Raw genomic sequence first — 13,427 nt, forward strand, 5'->3', positions numbered from 1 at the left:
GCCGTCATACCGCTCAGGAAGGTGATGCGTTCTGTCTCCTAGAGATGAACGTACTTTGGTCCTAAAAGTGCAAATCAATCACAGAACAACAGCAAAGGACCTTGTGAAGAAAGGGGTACAAAAGTATCTATATCCACAGTAAAACGAGTCCCATACGACATAACCTGAAAGGCCGCTCAGCAAGGAAGAAGCCACTGCTCCAAAACCTCCATTAAAAAAGTCAGACTACGGTTTGCAACTGCACATGGGGACAAAGATCGTACTTTTTGGAGAAATGTCCTCTGGTCTGATGAAACAAAAATAGAACTGTTTGGCCATAATGACCATTGTTATGTTTGGAGGAAAAAGGGGGAGGCTTGCAAGCCGAATAACACCATCCCAACCGTGAAGCACGGGGGTGGCAGCATCATGTTGTGGGGGGTGCTTTGCTGCAGGAGGGACTGGTGCACTTCACAAAATGGATGGCATCATGAGGGAGGAGAATTATGTGGATATTTTGAAGCAACATCTCAAGACATCAGTCAGGAAGTTAAAGCTTGGTCGCAAATGGGTCTTCCAAAAGGACAATGACCCCAAGCATACTTGCAAAGTTGTGGCAAAATGGCTGAAGGACAACAACGTCAAGGTATTGGAGTGGCCATCACAAAGCCCTGACCTCAATCCGACAGAAAATGTGTGGGCAGAACTGAAAAAGCGTGTGCGAGCAAGGAGGCCTACAAACCTGACTCAGTTACACCAGCTCTGTCTGGAGGAATGGGCCAAAATTCACCCAATTTATTGTGGCAAGCTTGTGGAAGACTACCCAAAACGTTTGACCCAAGTTAAACAATTTAAAAGCAATGCTACCAAATACTAATTGAGTGTATGTAAACTTCTGACCCACTGGGAATGTGACGAAAGAAATAAAAGCTGATCTAAATCATTCTCTCTACTATTATTCTGACATTTCATTCTTAAAATAAAGTGGTGATCATAACTGACCTAAGACAGGGAATTGTTACTAGGATTAAATGTCAGGAATTGTGAAAAACTAAGTTTAAATGTAAAAGTCCGACTTCAACTGTACATATGAGATGAGTAAAGCAATATGTAAACAAAGTGCCTAGTGTTCCATTATTAAAAAGTGGCCAGTGATTCCATGTCTACAACTACAGATGTATGTTTGAAAAGCAGCGCTATCTACTTATAACTGACAAAAGAGGAAGACTGCCAAACACATATCTAGACCAGACTTTTCGAAATAGCTGTGCTGTTCCTATCATACACCTTACAAATGACGTCAAAATATCCGTACTGTCCCTTTACATTTGTGTTTACAATCACAAGAGCTTCCGGGTTAATTAGAAAGTTGAAAGCGTAGCAATAGCAACAGCAACATAGGTAACTGCGTTTTAACCAAATATATCCAGCCACATGTTAAATCAATTGCATTTGGTAAAGAATTAGTTACAGTTATCCAGGTTAACAAACGTTAGCGCTTGTACCTATTTGCTAGCTTGCGTATAGCTAGCTAACGTTAGCATGCTAGCTTATGGCACTCCTGACGTGCAAACAGATATTTAACGTTATTTTCAGAATTTGTTCAAATTAGCTAGGTTAGGGTCAGGGTTAATGGTTTGGTTGAAGTTAAGGTAATGGTCAGATTGAGATTGTGGCTAGTTGGTTTGCACGTAAGAGTATCCGTATAGCCCTTCCCTTTCAACGTACATGCTTGCTAGCTACCTACCTAATTCAACGTCAAGAAACCTGACTGGCATCCCAAATTTCAGGTTACAAGTCTCAAGTGTATGTTAGAAGTAGTAGCGAGCTATTTGTGTGCTGAGGTTTCACAAGCCAACAGCAAATGTACTGTCATTTCTGTACAGGATGGCTTCGTTCGGCTGGAAGAGGAAAGTGGGCGAGCGGGTGTGCAAGGCAGCGGTGCAGCAGTTTGAAGCCGCGGCGGAGAAGCCAGAGGAGGATGGAGTGGACGAGGTGGACTGGCTACATGCTATCAAGCGGCGCCGTGAAGTCCTCCTGGAGGACTGCGCTGCGAAGGGAAACAGGCTGAAGGAGGAGGGGACGGTGCTGGCACAAGAGGGCAGGTGAGGGTGACGGCTTTGTCCATGGTCCTGATGGACTTGTTTCATTTTTGGCAAGAGTACCAACTCAAGATAGGTATAATGGCACACTTTGTGGACGTGTCTTTTAATGTAAGCCATGGGCTGCATCTCATCCTAACTGCAACAAAACCTAGTGCGGGACATCATAGGACCCAGAGAGGGATGGACAGAAACTGGTGTTAGGGATATTAATCGGTTAGCTACTGAAAATAAATTTGTGACCAACCGGCTCAAATCGGTCTTATGTAGCAAAATTTGAAATATTTTTTTTATTTTTTACATTGGATAAAAGTAGAGACTTAGAGCTAGAAAATGGTATATCATACACTACAGCTGATGATTAATGGGAAAGTAATTCTGCTTTTCAAACCTGTTGGGGCTAGGGGGCAGTATTTGCAAGGTCGGATAAAAAACGTACCCGATTTAATCTGGTTACTACTCCTGCCCAGTAACTAGAATATGCATATAATTAGTATATTTGGATAGAAAACACTCTAAAGTTTCTAAAACTGTTTGAATGGTGTATGTGAGTATAACAGAACTCATATGGCAGGCCAAAACCTGAGAAGATTCCATGCAGGAAGTGGAAATCTGATTTGTGGAATCACCTTCAACACGTTGCCTATGAAACACACCGTGAGTTAGGATTCATTTAGCACTTCTTAAGGCTTCCACTAGATGTCAACAGTCTTTACAAAGTGGTTTGAGTCTTCTCCGGTAAAAACTGACCGAAAGAGAGGCTTGGAAAGTTGGTCATAGAGGGAGGGCCATTACTACTATGACGCGGGCGCACATGTGTACCCTTTCATTCAGAAACATTTAGTAAGACAATGCAATCGTCCGCCTTTAATATTATTGAAGCTCTGATTGAAAAAGGCCCTAAAGATTTATGTTATACAACGTTTGACATGTTTGAACAAACGTAAATATATATTTTTTTGCACATTCGTGACAAGTCCCGTGCGCCTCGTACATTATGAGTAGCCTTCGGAATGCGCTAACAAGAAGGAGCTATTGGGACATAAATTATTAACTTTTTCGAACAAAACTACATTTGTTGTGGACCTGGGATCCCTGGAAGTGCCTTCTGATGAAGATAATCAAAGGTAAGGGAATATTTACAATAGTATATTTGATTTTAGATGGTTCCAAGATGGCGCTAACCTGTATCGCCTAGCCTATTTTTCTGAACATAGGACCTCGTTTATTGCAAAGTGTGATTTCCCAGTAAAGTTATTTTTAAATCTGGCAATGCGGTTGCATTCACGTGATGTTAATCTATAATTCTTTGAATGACAATATTACATTTTAACAATGTTTTCGAATAGTAATTTTGAAAATTGTAGCCCTGATTCACCGGAAGCATTTGAGGGAAAATATTTTCTGAACGTCACGCGCCGATGTAAAATGCTGTTTTTATATATAAATATGAACTTTATCGAACAAAAAATGCATGTATTGTGTAACATGATGTCCTAGGAGTGTCATCTGATGAAGATTGTCAAAGGTTAGTGCTGAATTTAGCTGTGTTTTGGGTATTTGTGATGCATGCCAGTTGCTTTGAAAATGGCAGTGTGATTATTTTTGGCTGGGTACTCTCCTAACATAATCTAATGTTTTGCTTTTGCTATAAAGCCTTTTTGAAATCGGACAACGTGGTTCGATTCAGGAGAGGTGTATCTATAAAATGGTGTAAAATAGTCATATGTTTGAGAAATTGAAGTTATAGCATTTATGAGGTATTTGTATTTCACGCGACGCGATTCCACTGGCTGTTGACCAGGTTCCCAGACAGTCAGGTTTTAACACTCTCTTAAGCCTGAGCCCCACCCATTTCTTTAAGGATTCGCGTGTAATAAACAACCAAAGATTTCAAAACTAAAGACTATGCATGTCTATAGACAGTTGTCGCAGTGACATCATGAACATTCTATTGTCGTCTGACACCAATAAACCCATCCGTTTAAAAATGAATTTAGCATCTTTTTTTTTTTTTTTAACTAGGCAAGTCAGTTAAGAAAAAATTCTTATTTACAATGACGGCCAAACCCGGACAACGCTGGGCCAATTGTGCCCCAACTCCAAATCACGGCCGGATGTGATACAGCCTGGATTCGAACCAGGGACTGTAGTGATGCGTCTTGCACAGAGATGCAGTGCCTTAGACCGCTGTGCCGCTCAGGAGCATATGTCAATCTAGCAAACCAGGCAACTAAAAGCAACTTTCTAAGCAATGTTTTGGTTCGTTTCTAGCTTGTTAGCTAACATTAAGTTAGCTGGCTAGTCAGTTCAAATAACTTGAGCTAATTTGTGTTTATTATTACAGGAAAATAAACTCACAACAAGATCGTTATTTACAAGTTAATGGCGAGCTAGTTACAGAAAATAACTTATGGTTGTGAGTGTGACAAAATAAAAGCAGGGCATTCTACCTGAGTATTTTAGAACTTGGACACTGTCTCGTTGGCCTAGTTTGAAAAGACAGGTGTTTTGTACAATGCCAGAATTTTCTCCTTGGCTCTCATACTCTGCTTTCACCGGGCATTCCACTGATTTCAAAACTCTGCCCTCCAGAAAGAGGAGAGCAACACTTTTGCAGTTCTTCGTGATATCTTTAAAAAATAGCTGCGTTAGAAAGAATTACTTACAAATACTGAGCAGCTCATGTTATAGACAGAAGCGTGCTACGTGGCAGACCAATCCGAACTCATCTCTCATCTCTCCATCCATTATCTCAGCCAATCATGGCTAGCGGGAAGGTTCCTTTCTTTTTCTGTGGCTAAACCAACTATGCTCATAATTTTTACAATTGTATTCATATTTACAGATGATTTACACGTTTGTTATTAAGGCACATGAAAGTTCACATGTTCCAGAAGGCATTTCTGCCCAAAAAATGCATTTTGATAAAAAATAGATGTTTACATTCAAATGCCTCTCCTGTGAAGTAGTGACGCGTGACATACGCCTAGTTTCCTGAAACAAGTCACATTTGACCGGTCATGCTTATCAGTATATAGGTTAATTTGCATATTGCAGTGGAAGTAAATTGGCACGTGTATTTTCGCTGGTCATCATGCATCTTACACTTGTGGATCAAAAAACCAGTCGGTATCTGGTGTGACCACCATTTGCCTCATGCAGCGTGACATCTCCGTTTATCAGGCTGTTGGTTGTGGCCTGTGGAATTGTGTCCCACTCTTCAATGGGTAGTTGCTGGGTATGGGCGGGAACTGAAACACACTGTCATACACGTTGATTCAGAGCATCCCATACATGCTCATGTAACCGATGTGAAATGGCTAGTTAGTTAGCGGTGGTGCGCGCTAATAGCATTTCAATCAGCGACGTCACTCGCTCTGAGACTTGAAGTAGGGTTTCTCCTTGCGTTGCAAGGGCCGCTGCTTTTGTGGCGCGATGGGTAACAATGCTTCGTGGGGTGTCAGTTGTTGATGTGTGCAAGGGTCCCTGGTTCGAGCCCAGGTTGGGGCGAAGAGAGGGACGGAACCTACACTGTCGCACTCAATGGGTGACATGTCTGGTGAGTATGCAGGCCATGGAAGAACTGGGACATTTTCAGCTTCCAGCAATTGTGTACAGATTCTTGCGACATGGGGTAGTGCATTGTCATGCTGAAAAATGAGGTGATGACGGCGGATGAATGGTTCGCCAATGGGCCTCAGGATCTCATCACGATATCTCTGTGCATTCATATTGCCATCGATAAAATGCAATTGTGTTCGTTGTCCGTAGCTTATACCTGCCCATAACCTCACCAACACCATGGGGCACTCTGTTCACAACGACGCCATACACACTGTCTGCCATCTGCCCAGTACAGTTGAAACCTGGATTCATCCGTAAATAGCACGCTTCTCCAGTGTGCCAGTAGCCATCAAAGATGAGTATTTCCCCACTGAAGTCGGTTACGACGCCGAACTGCCGTCAGGCCAAGACCCTTGTGAGGACGATGAGCACACAGATGAACTTCCCGGAGACAGTTTCTGACCATTTGTGCAGAAATTCTTCGGTTGTACAAACCCACAGTTTCATCAGCTGTCAGACGATCCCGCAGGTGAAGAAGCCGTGTGTAGAGGTCTTAGGCTGATGGGGTAACATGTGGTGTGCGATTGTGAGGCCGGTTGGACATACTGCCAAATTCTCTAAAACGACATTGGAAGAGGCTTATGATAGAGAAATGAACATTCAATTCTCTGGCAACAGCTCTGGTGGACATGCCTGCAGTCAGCATGCCATTTGCACGCTCCCTCAAAACTTGAGACATATGTGGCATTGTGTTGTGACCACTGCACATTTTAGTTGCCTTTTATTGTTCCCAGCACAAGGTGCACCTGTTTAATGATCATGCTGTTTAATCAGATTCTTGATATGCCACACCTGTCAGGTGGATGGACTATCTTGGCAAAGGAGAAATGCTCACTAACAAGGATGTAAACAAATTTGTGCACAGATTTTGAGAGAAATAAGCTTTTTGTGCGTATGGAAAATATCTGATCTTTTATTTCAGTTCATGAAATATGGGACTAACACTTTACATGTTGCGTTTAGATTTTTGTTCAATATATTTATCACACACGCACAGCATACATAGGCTATTCTGCTCCTCAAACTAGGCTATCACCTGTCATGGTGAGCAGCTCCTCATTTTTATTAGATTTTTATTAGCCGTCATTGCTCAATAAATAACAATTCTAAATCCAATCGTGTTTAAACTGTTCATTGTACTGATTTATAAAGAGATAATATTTATTCTTTTGTCATTCGAGTGCATAGGCTATAGGCAATGGTAGGGAGGCAGGCTTCAGCTCATCACGCACCACTTTGCAATGTGAGCTTGAGGCAGTAAAACTGTTTGAAACCTAAACATTTTACATTACTTCAAATAATGAGGCCTGTCTTACGTTGCTTCAAAGTAGCCAAAATCCAACCATAGAAACGTGGAGGCAATTATTTTATAAAGACCAGCGTTTCTCTCCTATTATATTGATTTTCATATAAACTTTTATTGCCCAGAAGCCAAAGTCCCAATCCTAGTCATATTAACAACCCATCCTAGTTGCTATTAGATTCACCTTCTTTCTAAGTTTCTAAAGGAGATTTTTTTATCTCTGTCATATATGGAACCGCTCGCAATAGGTAGGCTCATTAGAACTGTGTTTTCCCACAAATGGATTTTTGACACGTTTGAAAATGTTTAATTAGCTGCTTCATTACTGGAGTTGCATGTTCAATAATAGTTTATACCGCTTTGACTGTAAGACGAAAGGCTTGCTATTGTTGCATGCTTTCATTAAAGGGTAGGAAGCATGATTTTAGTTTTTACTTCCAAAGTAACAACACACTGTGGTCAAAGACTCAGTAACTTAGTTGTAGTCATGATCTGGTTACCTTTAACTACAAAATAAGTTATGTTTTAGCGTTTTTTTTCGTATTTACTAACTTATTTCCGGATATCTTTGGAACTACCCACAATGCACTATTTCTCAACTTTATATGGAGAATCGGTGCTACCTAGCTAGTTCCAGCTGGCTAACGTTGCCAACTACTTTAATTATTTTTTTCATTGGCAAGATTAGCAAATTTAGGCATGACATGCCTACAACAAATTCTGATCCTACACACCCATACATAACTGACACAATTATGAAAGGCCAAGCATTGTAATGTTTTATTCTGTAAAGTGAGTGTGGAAGAGATGATAGACTCTTTTTTTATAAAAAAATGACAAGCCACCTGGGTCTGACAACTTGGATGGAAAATTACTGTAAAGCACAGGAAAGTGTGCCCGCTCTAGTGCTGAGGGATTAATAGTTTTTTCAACAACTAATTGACTGACATTGGTTCAATTATTTCAGTTCCATTTTTTTCAGTTATTTGAATTCAATTATTAAAATAAATAATAATTTCTGTGTGCTTAATGCACACATTTTACTGCAGTTTCTCTAGATATAAATCAGATCCAGCTTGAACTGTGCAATGTACTAGGGAGTTGTAGTTTCCAGCAGGCCAATGTTCTACATAGTTTAGTGCAGAAAACGTGATAATTAACAACAATGAGCATAATCCATTGCACAGTTACGAGTACGGTATGTGTTTCTTTTATGCCTGCTACGTTAGAGACCAGAAGAATGTGCTATCAACGAGGTATTTTTACCAGAAAATACATGATCTAAGTGATTCATAGACAATTGGTATTCAGCGGTCATAAAAGTATGCCTTATTTACTTTGAAGAAGTACTGAAATAGTGATTTTTGTCAGACAACATAGGCAGCAGCTCTGTAGAGATGATGACTTTAGAATGAAATAATAAAGTCATCAAATACAACAAATTTAATATAGACAACTGAAATATTTTATTAAAGTAATGTTAATAAGTGATAAGCATAATGGGCAGTAACTGCCATCATGGGACTTAAAAAAAAAATGTATTCTGTGTTGTTACAGCATCCAACCCACATAATGTATAGTGCATTTAATGTTTAAAATAATCACAACCGAAATTGAAAATAGTGTGTTTTTGTTATTTTTAATCATTGAACCGAAACGACCTAAAAAAATCACAAACTAGTGCCCTCATGCCTGGAGTGAAGCAAAAGTAATTCTGCTCCCAAGATTGGCAATGCACCCTTTACTGGTTCAAACAGCCGAACAATCAACCTGTTACCAACCCTTAGTAAACTTTTGGAGAAAATTGTGTTTTACCAGATACAATACTATTTCACAGTAAACGAATGACAGTTTTTCAACACGCTTATAGGGAAGGGTGTTTAACATGTATGGGACTTACACAAATGACTGATTTGTTGAGAGAAATTGATAATAAAAAGACTGGGGGCTGTTTTCTTAGACTTCAGTACGGCTTTTGACATTATCGATCATAATCTGCTTCTAGAAAAACTAATGTATTATGGCTTTACGTCCTCTGCTATATTGTGGATCGAGAGAGGGTGTTCGTTAATGGAAGCCTCTCTAACATAATCCAGATAGTCAGGGATTCCCCAGGGCAGCTGTCTAGGCCCCCTACTTTTTTCAATCTTTACTATTGACCTACCACTGGCTCTGAGTAAGGCCTGTGTGTCTATGTAGGCTGATGGCTCAACGCTACACATCAACTACCACAGCAAGTGAAATCACTGCAACACTTAACAAAGCGCTGCAGTCAGTTTTAGAATGGGTGGCATGAAATACAGTACCAGTTTGGGGAAGTTTGGGGACACCCACTCATTCAAGGGTTTTAATTGATGTTTTACTGTGTTCTGCATTGTAGAATAATAGTGAAGACTATGAAATAGTCAAAACTATGAAATAACACACATGAAATCATGTAGTAACCAAAAAAGTGTTAAACAAATCAAAATATATTTTATATTTGAGATTCTTCGAAGTAGCCACCCTTTGCCTTGATGACAGCTTTGCACACTCGTGGCATTCTCTCAACCAGGTTCATGAGGTAGTCGCCTTGAATGCATTTCAATTAACAGGTGTGCCTTGTTAAAAGTTAATTTGTGTAATTAGTTTCCTTCTTAATGTGTTTGAGCCAATCAGTTGTGTTGTGACAAGGTAGGGGTGATAAACAGAAGATAGCCCTATTTGGTAAAAGACCAAGTCCATATTTTTGCAAGAACAGCTCAAATAAGCAAAGAGAAATGACAGTCCATCATTACTTTAAGACATTAAGGTCAGTCAATCCGGAAAATGTCAAGAACTTTGAAAGTTTCTTCAAGTGCAGTCGCAAAAACCTCCAAGTGCTATAATGAAACTGGCTCTCATGAGGACCGCCACAGGAAAGGAAGACCGAGAGTTACTTCTGCTGCAGAGGATAAGTTAATTAAAGTTACCAGCCTCAGAAATTGCAGCCCAAAGGAATGCTTCAGACATAAGACACATCTCAACATCAACTGTTCAGAGGAGACTGTATGAATCAGGCCTTCATGGTCAAATTGCTGCAAAGAAACCACTATTAAAGGACACCAATAAGAAGAAGAGAATTGCTTGGGCCAAGAAACACGATCAATGGACATTAGAATGGTGGAAATGTGTTCTTTGGTCTGATGTGTTCAATTTTGAGATTTCTGGTTCTAACCGCCGTGTCTTTGTGAGACGCAGAGTAGGTGAACAGATGATCTCCGCATGTGTGGTTACCACCGTGAAGCATGGAGGAGGAGGTGTTATGGTGTGGGGATGCTTTGCGGGTGACACTGTCTGTGATTTATTTAGAATTCAAGGCACACTTGACCAGCATGGCTACTACAGCATTCTGCAGCGTACGCCATCGCATCTGGTTTGCGCTTAGTGGGACTAACATTTGTTTTTCAACAGGACAATGACCCAACACACCTCCAGGCTGTGTAAGGGCTATTTGACCAAGAAGGAGAGTGATGGAGTGCTGCATCAGATGACCTGGCCTCCACAATCCCCCGACCTCAACCAAATTGAGAGGGTTTGGGATGAGTTAGACCACAGAGTGAAGGAAAAGCAGTCAACAAGTGCTCAGCATATGTGGGAACACTTGGAAAAGCATTCCAGGTGAAGCTGGTTGAGAGAATGCCAAGAGAGTGCAAAGCTGTCATCAAGTCAAAGGGTGGCTACTTTGAAGAATCAACACCTTTTTGGCTACTACATGATTCCATATGTGTTATTTCATAGTTTTGATGTCTTCACTATTGCTCTACAATGTAGAAAATTGTAAAAAAAAATAAAAAAAAAATGGAATGATTAGGTTTGTTCAAACTTTTTACTGGTACTGTATTTCCAAAACCGTTTTGGTTTACTTTCATTTAGCTGTGACTTAGGTGTTGATAGCAACTGGCTGACTCTCGCTGCGCATACGTAAGGTTAGCAGGCCAGTAGAGCTAACGTTACAGGCTAGTTGGCTAGCAACCTTGCAAGCTGATTTGTAAAATGTATTTATAAAGTATTTCCTTGTAAGTTGGCAAAAAATGTTATTGAAACCAGTAGTCATGAGTTCAAACAATTTGGTTAAATTTGGGACAATTTGGCGTTTTCATTGTAGGAAATAGGCTGGTTTGACGTGTCCTCCATATTACCTAACACCCTGCAAATGTTTTTTTGTCAATAGTTTTACGTAATAACTGGAATAACACAAATGTGAGGTAACTTTGCATTGGGAGTTTTGATGCGTGTTCTAATGCAAATCCATATGTTACATTTGATTAAGTTTATGCTTCCTACCCTTTAAGCTCTTAACCTCTATGGGCTAGGTGGGACGCTAGCGTCCCCCCCGTGGTGCACTCCATCAACAGCAGGTGCATTTCAAGAGCGGCAAATTTGAAACCAAATAAATGTCAAAATTCAAATTTTTCAAACATACATTTATCTTACACCCTTTGAAAGATAAACATCTCCTTAATCTAACCACGTTGTCCGATTTCAAAAAGGTTTTACGGCGAAAGCATAAAGTTAGATTATGTTAGGAGAGTACATTGACAATAGCTGTGTGTAATGTTTTGTCAATTCAAAGACAGGGTCACCAAAACCATAAAACCAGCTAAAATGATGCACTAACCTTTTACAATCTCCATCAGATGACACTCCTAGGACATTATGTTAGACAATGCATGCATTTTTAGTTCTATCAAGTTCATATTTATATCCAAAAACAGCGTTTACTATGGCATTGATGTTGAGGAAATCGTTTCCCTCCAATAACCGGCAGTCAAGTCAGCACCACAAATTAAATAATTAAAATGAGAAAACATTGGTAAAATATTATATTGTCATTTAAAGAATTATAGATTTACATCTCTTGAACGCAATCAACTTGCCAGATTTAAAAATAACCTTACTGGGAAATCACACTTTGCAATAATCTGAGCACTGCGCCCAGAAAAATACGCGTTGCGATACAGACTAGCCGCCATGTTGGGGAGATCTAAAATCGAAAATACTATGTAAATAATCCATTACCTTTGATTCTCTTCATCAGATGTCACTTCCAGGTATCACAGGTCCATAACGAATGTAGTTTTGTTCAAAAAAGCTCATCATTTATGTCCAAAAATCTCCGTCTTGTTAGCACATGATCTAAGCCCGCCGGACTTAACTTCATGAACGAGGGGAAAAAATATATTTATGTTCGTTCAAACATGTCAAACGTTGTATAGCATAAATCATTAGGGCCTTTTTTAACCAGAACATGAATAATATTCAAGGTGGACGAATGCATTCTCTTTTATAACGTATTGGAACGAGGGTACCCAACATGAACTCGCGCCAGAGTCTAATCGGCCATCACCGTTCCATGGCTCTTGTTCGGTCAGATCTCACAGTAAAAGACTCAAAACACTTTGTAAAGGCTGGTGACATCTAGTGGAAGCAATAGGAAGTGCCAAAACATTAATCAACCCCTGTGTGTTTCAATGGCATAGGCTTAAAGGTAATTCAACACATCAGGTATCCACTTCCTGTCAGAAAATGTCTCAGGGTTTTGCCTGCCAAATGAGTTCTGTTATACTCACAGACACCATTCAAACAGTTTTAGAAACTTTAGGGTGTTTTCTATCCATATATAATAAGTATATGCATATTCTAGTTACTGGGTAGGATTAGTAACCAGATTAAATCGGGTACGTTTTTTTATCCAGCCGTGAAAATACTGCCCCCTAGCCCCAACAGGTTAATGAGATATGTCTGTTACTTGTATGCATGCATAGTATTTTCTGTTGATCATGTCATTTTACTGTTTGGGCATTTTTTTTTACCGTTTATTGACCGGTTAATGAGGGTCGGTTAGTCAGCAGCAAAATTGACCAATATGTGCATCGCTAGTGTGCGTCCATGTCAAGGCAATGTTCCATGAGATCGGACATTCACTAATCAGGTTGTTTGACAAGCTCAAGCCCAGATGCTGCAGAGTAATCCTCCATCAACATGCTGGCCAGACACACACACACAGTCACTCTGACTGTTCTGATATTCCCTTTGGCTGGGACCCATTTTGGAACTGCCATTTTGGAACCGCTGCAGGAGTGCCTGTAAGTGACGCAGGCAGGGATTCAGGCTCCCAGCAGACTGGTGCCAGGGCCTGTGAGTGACGCAGACAGGGGTCTAGACTCTCAGCAGACTGGTGCTAGTGGTCGGTGTTCCCAGCAGACTAGTGCCAGCGGTCGAGGCTCCCAGCAGACTGGTGCCAGGGCCTGTGAAGAATGGCTCTATAAAGGAAGAGCTCTCTGCCATGGATGGATCTCTCATTTAGCTAGACTGGATCTACGCAAACATCTAAACCTGAGACCAATCCAGGAAATGTACTGTGATCCTCATCAATGCTCTTGTCCCTGTTCCCT

The 13,427-nt window shown here is 40.5% G+C and overlaps 1 protein-coding gene across 7 annotated transcripts in view; it reads left to right on the top strand.

Annotated features, from left to right (window-relative positions):
* The first annotated feature begins 1,274 nt into the window (after positions 1 to 1,274).
* ttc33 (tetratricopeptide repeat domain 33) overlaps positions 1,275 to 13,427 on the top strand; it is a 75,647-nt gene continuing 63,494 nt past the window's right edge. For 3 of the 7 annotated variants that reach the window (XR_001320386.2, XM_014139283.2, XM_014139275.1), the window contains exons 1-2: positions 1,442 to 1,769; positions 1,866 to 2,084. Coding sequence is in view for 6 of the 7 variants with exons in the window: in XM_014139283.2 (XP_013994758.1) it covers positions 1,708 to 1,769; positions 1,866 to 2,084 (281 nt within the window). In the remaining variant the exon portion in view is untranslated. The other 4 variants (XM_014139259.1, XM_014139268.2, XM_014139253.2 and 1 more) reach the window with 4 other exon arrangements.

Source organism: Salmo salar, chromosome ssa01 (genome assembly GCF_905237065.1).
Source record: "Salmo salar chromosome ssa01, Ssal_v3.1, whole genome shotgun sequence".
Classification (NCBI taxonomy): domain Eukaryota; kingdom Metazoa; phylum Chordata; class Actinopteri; order Salmoniformes; family Salmonidae; genus Salmo; species Salmo salar.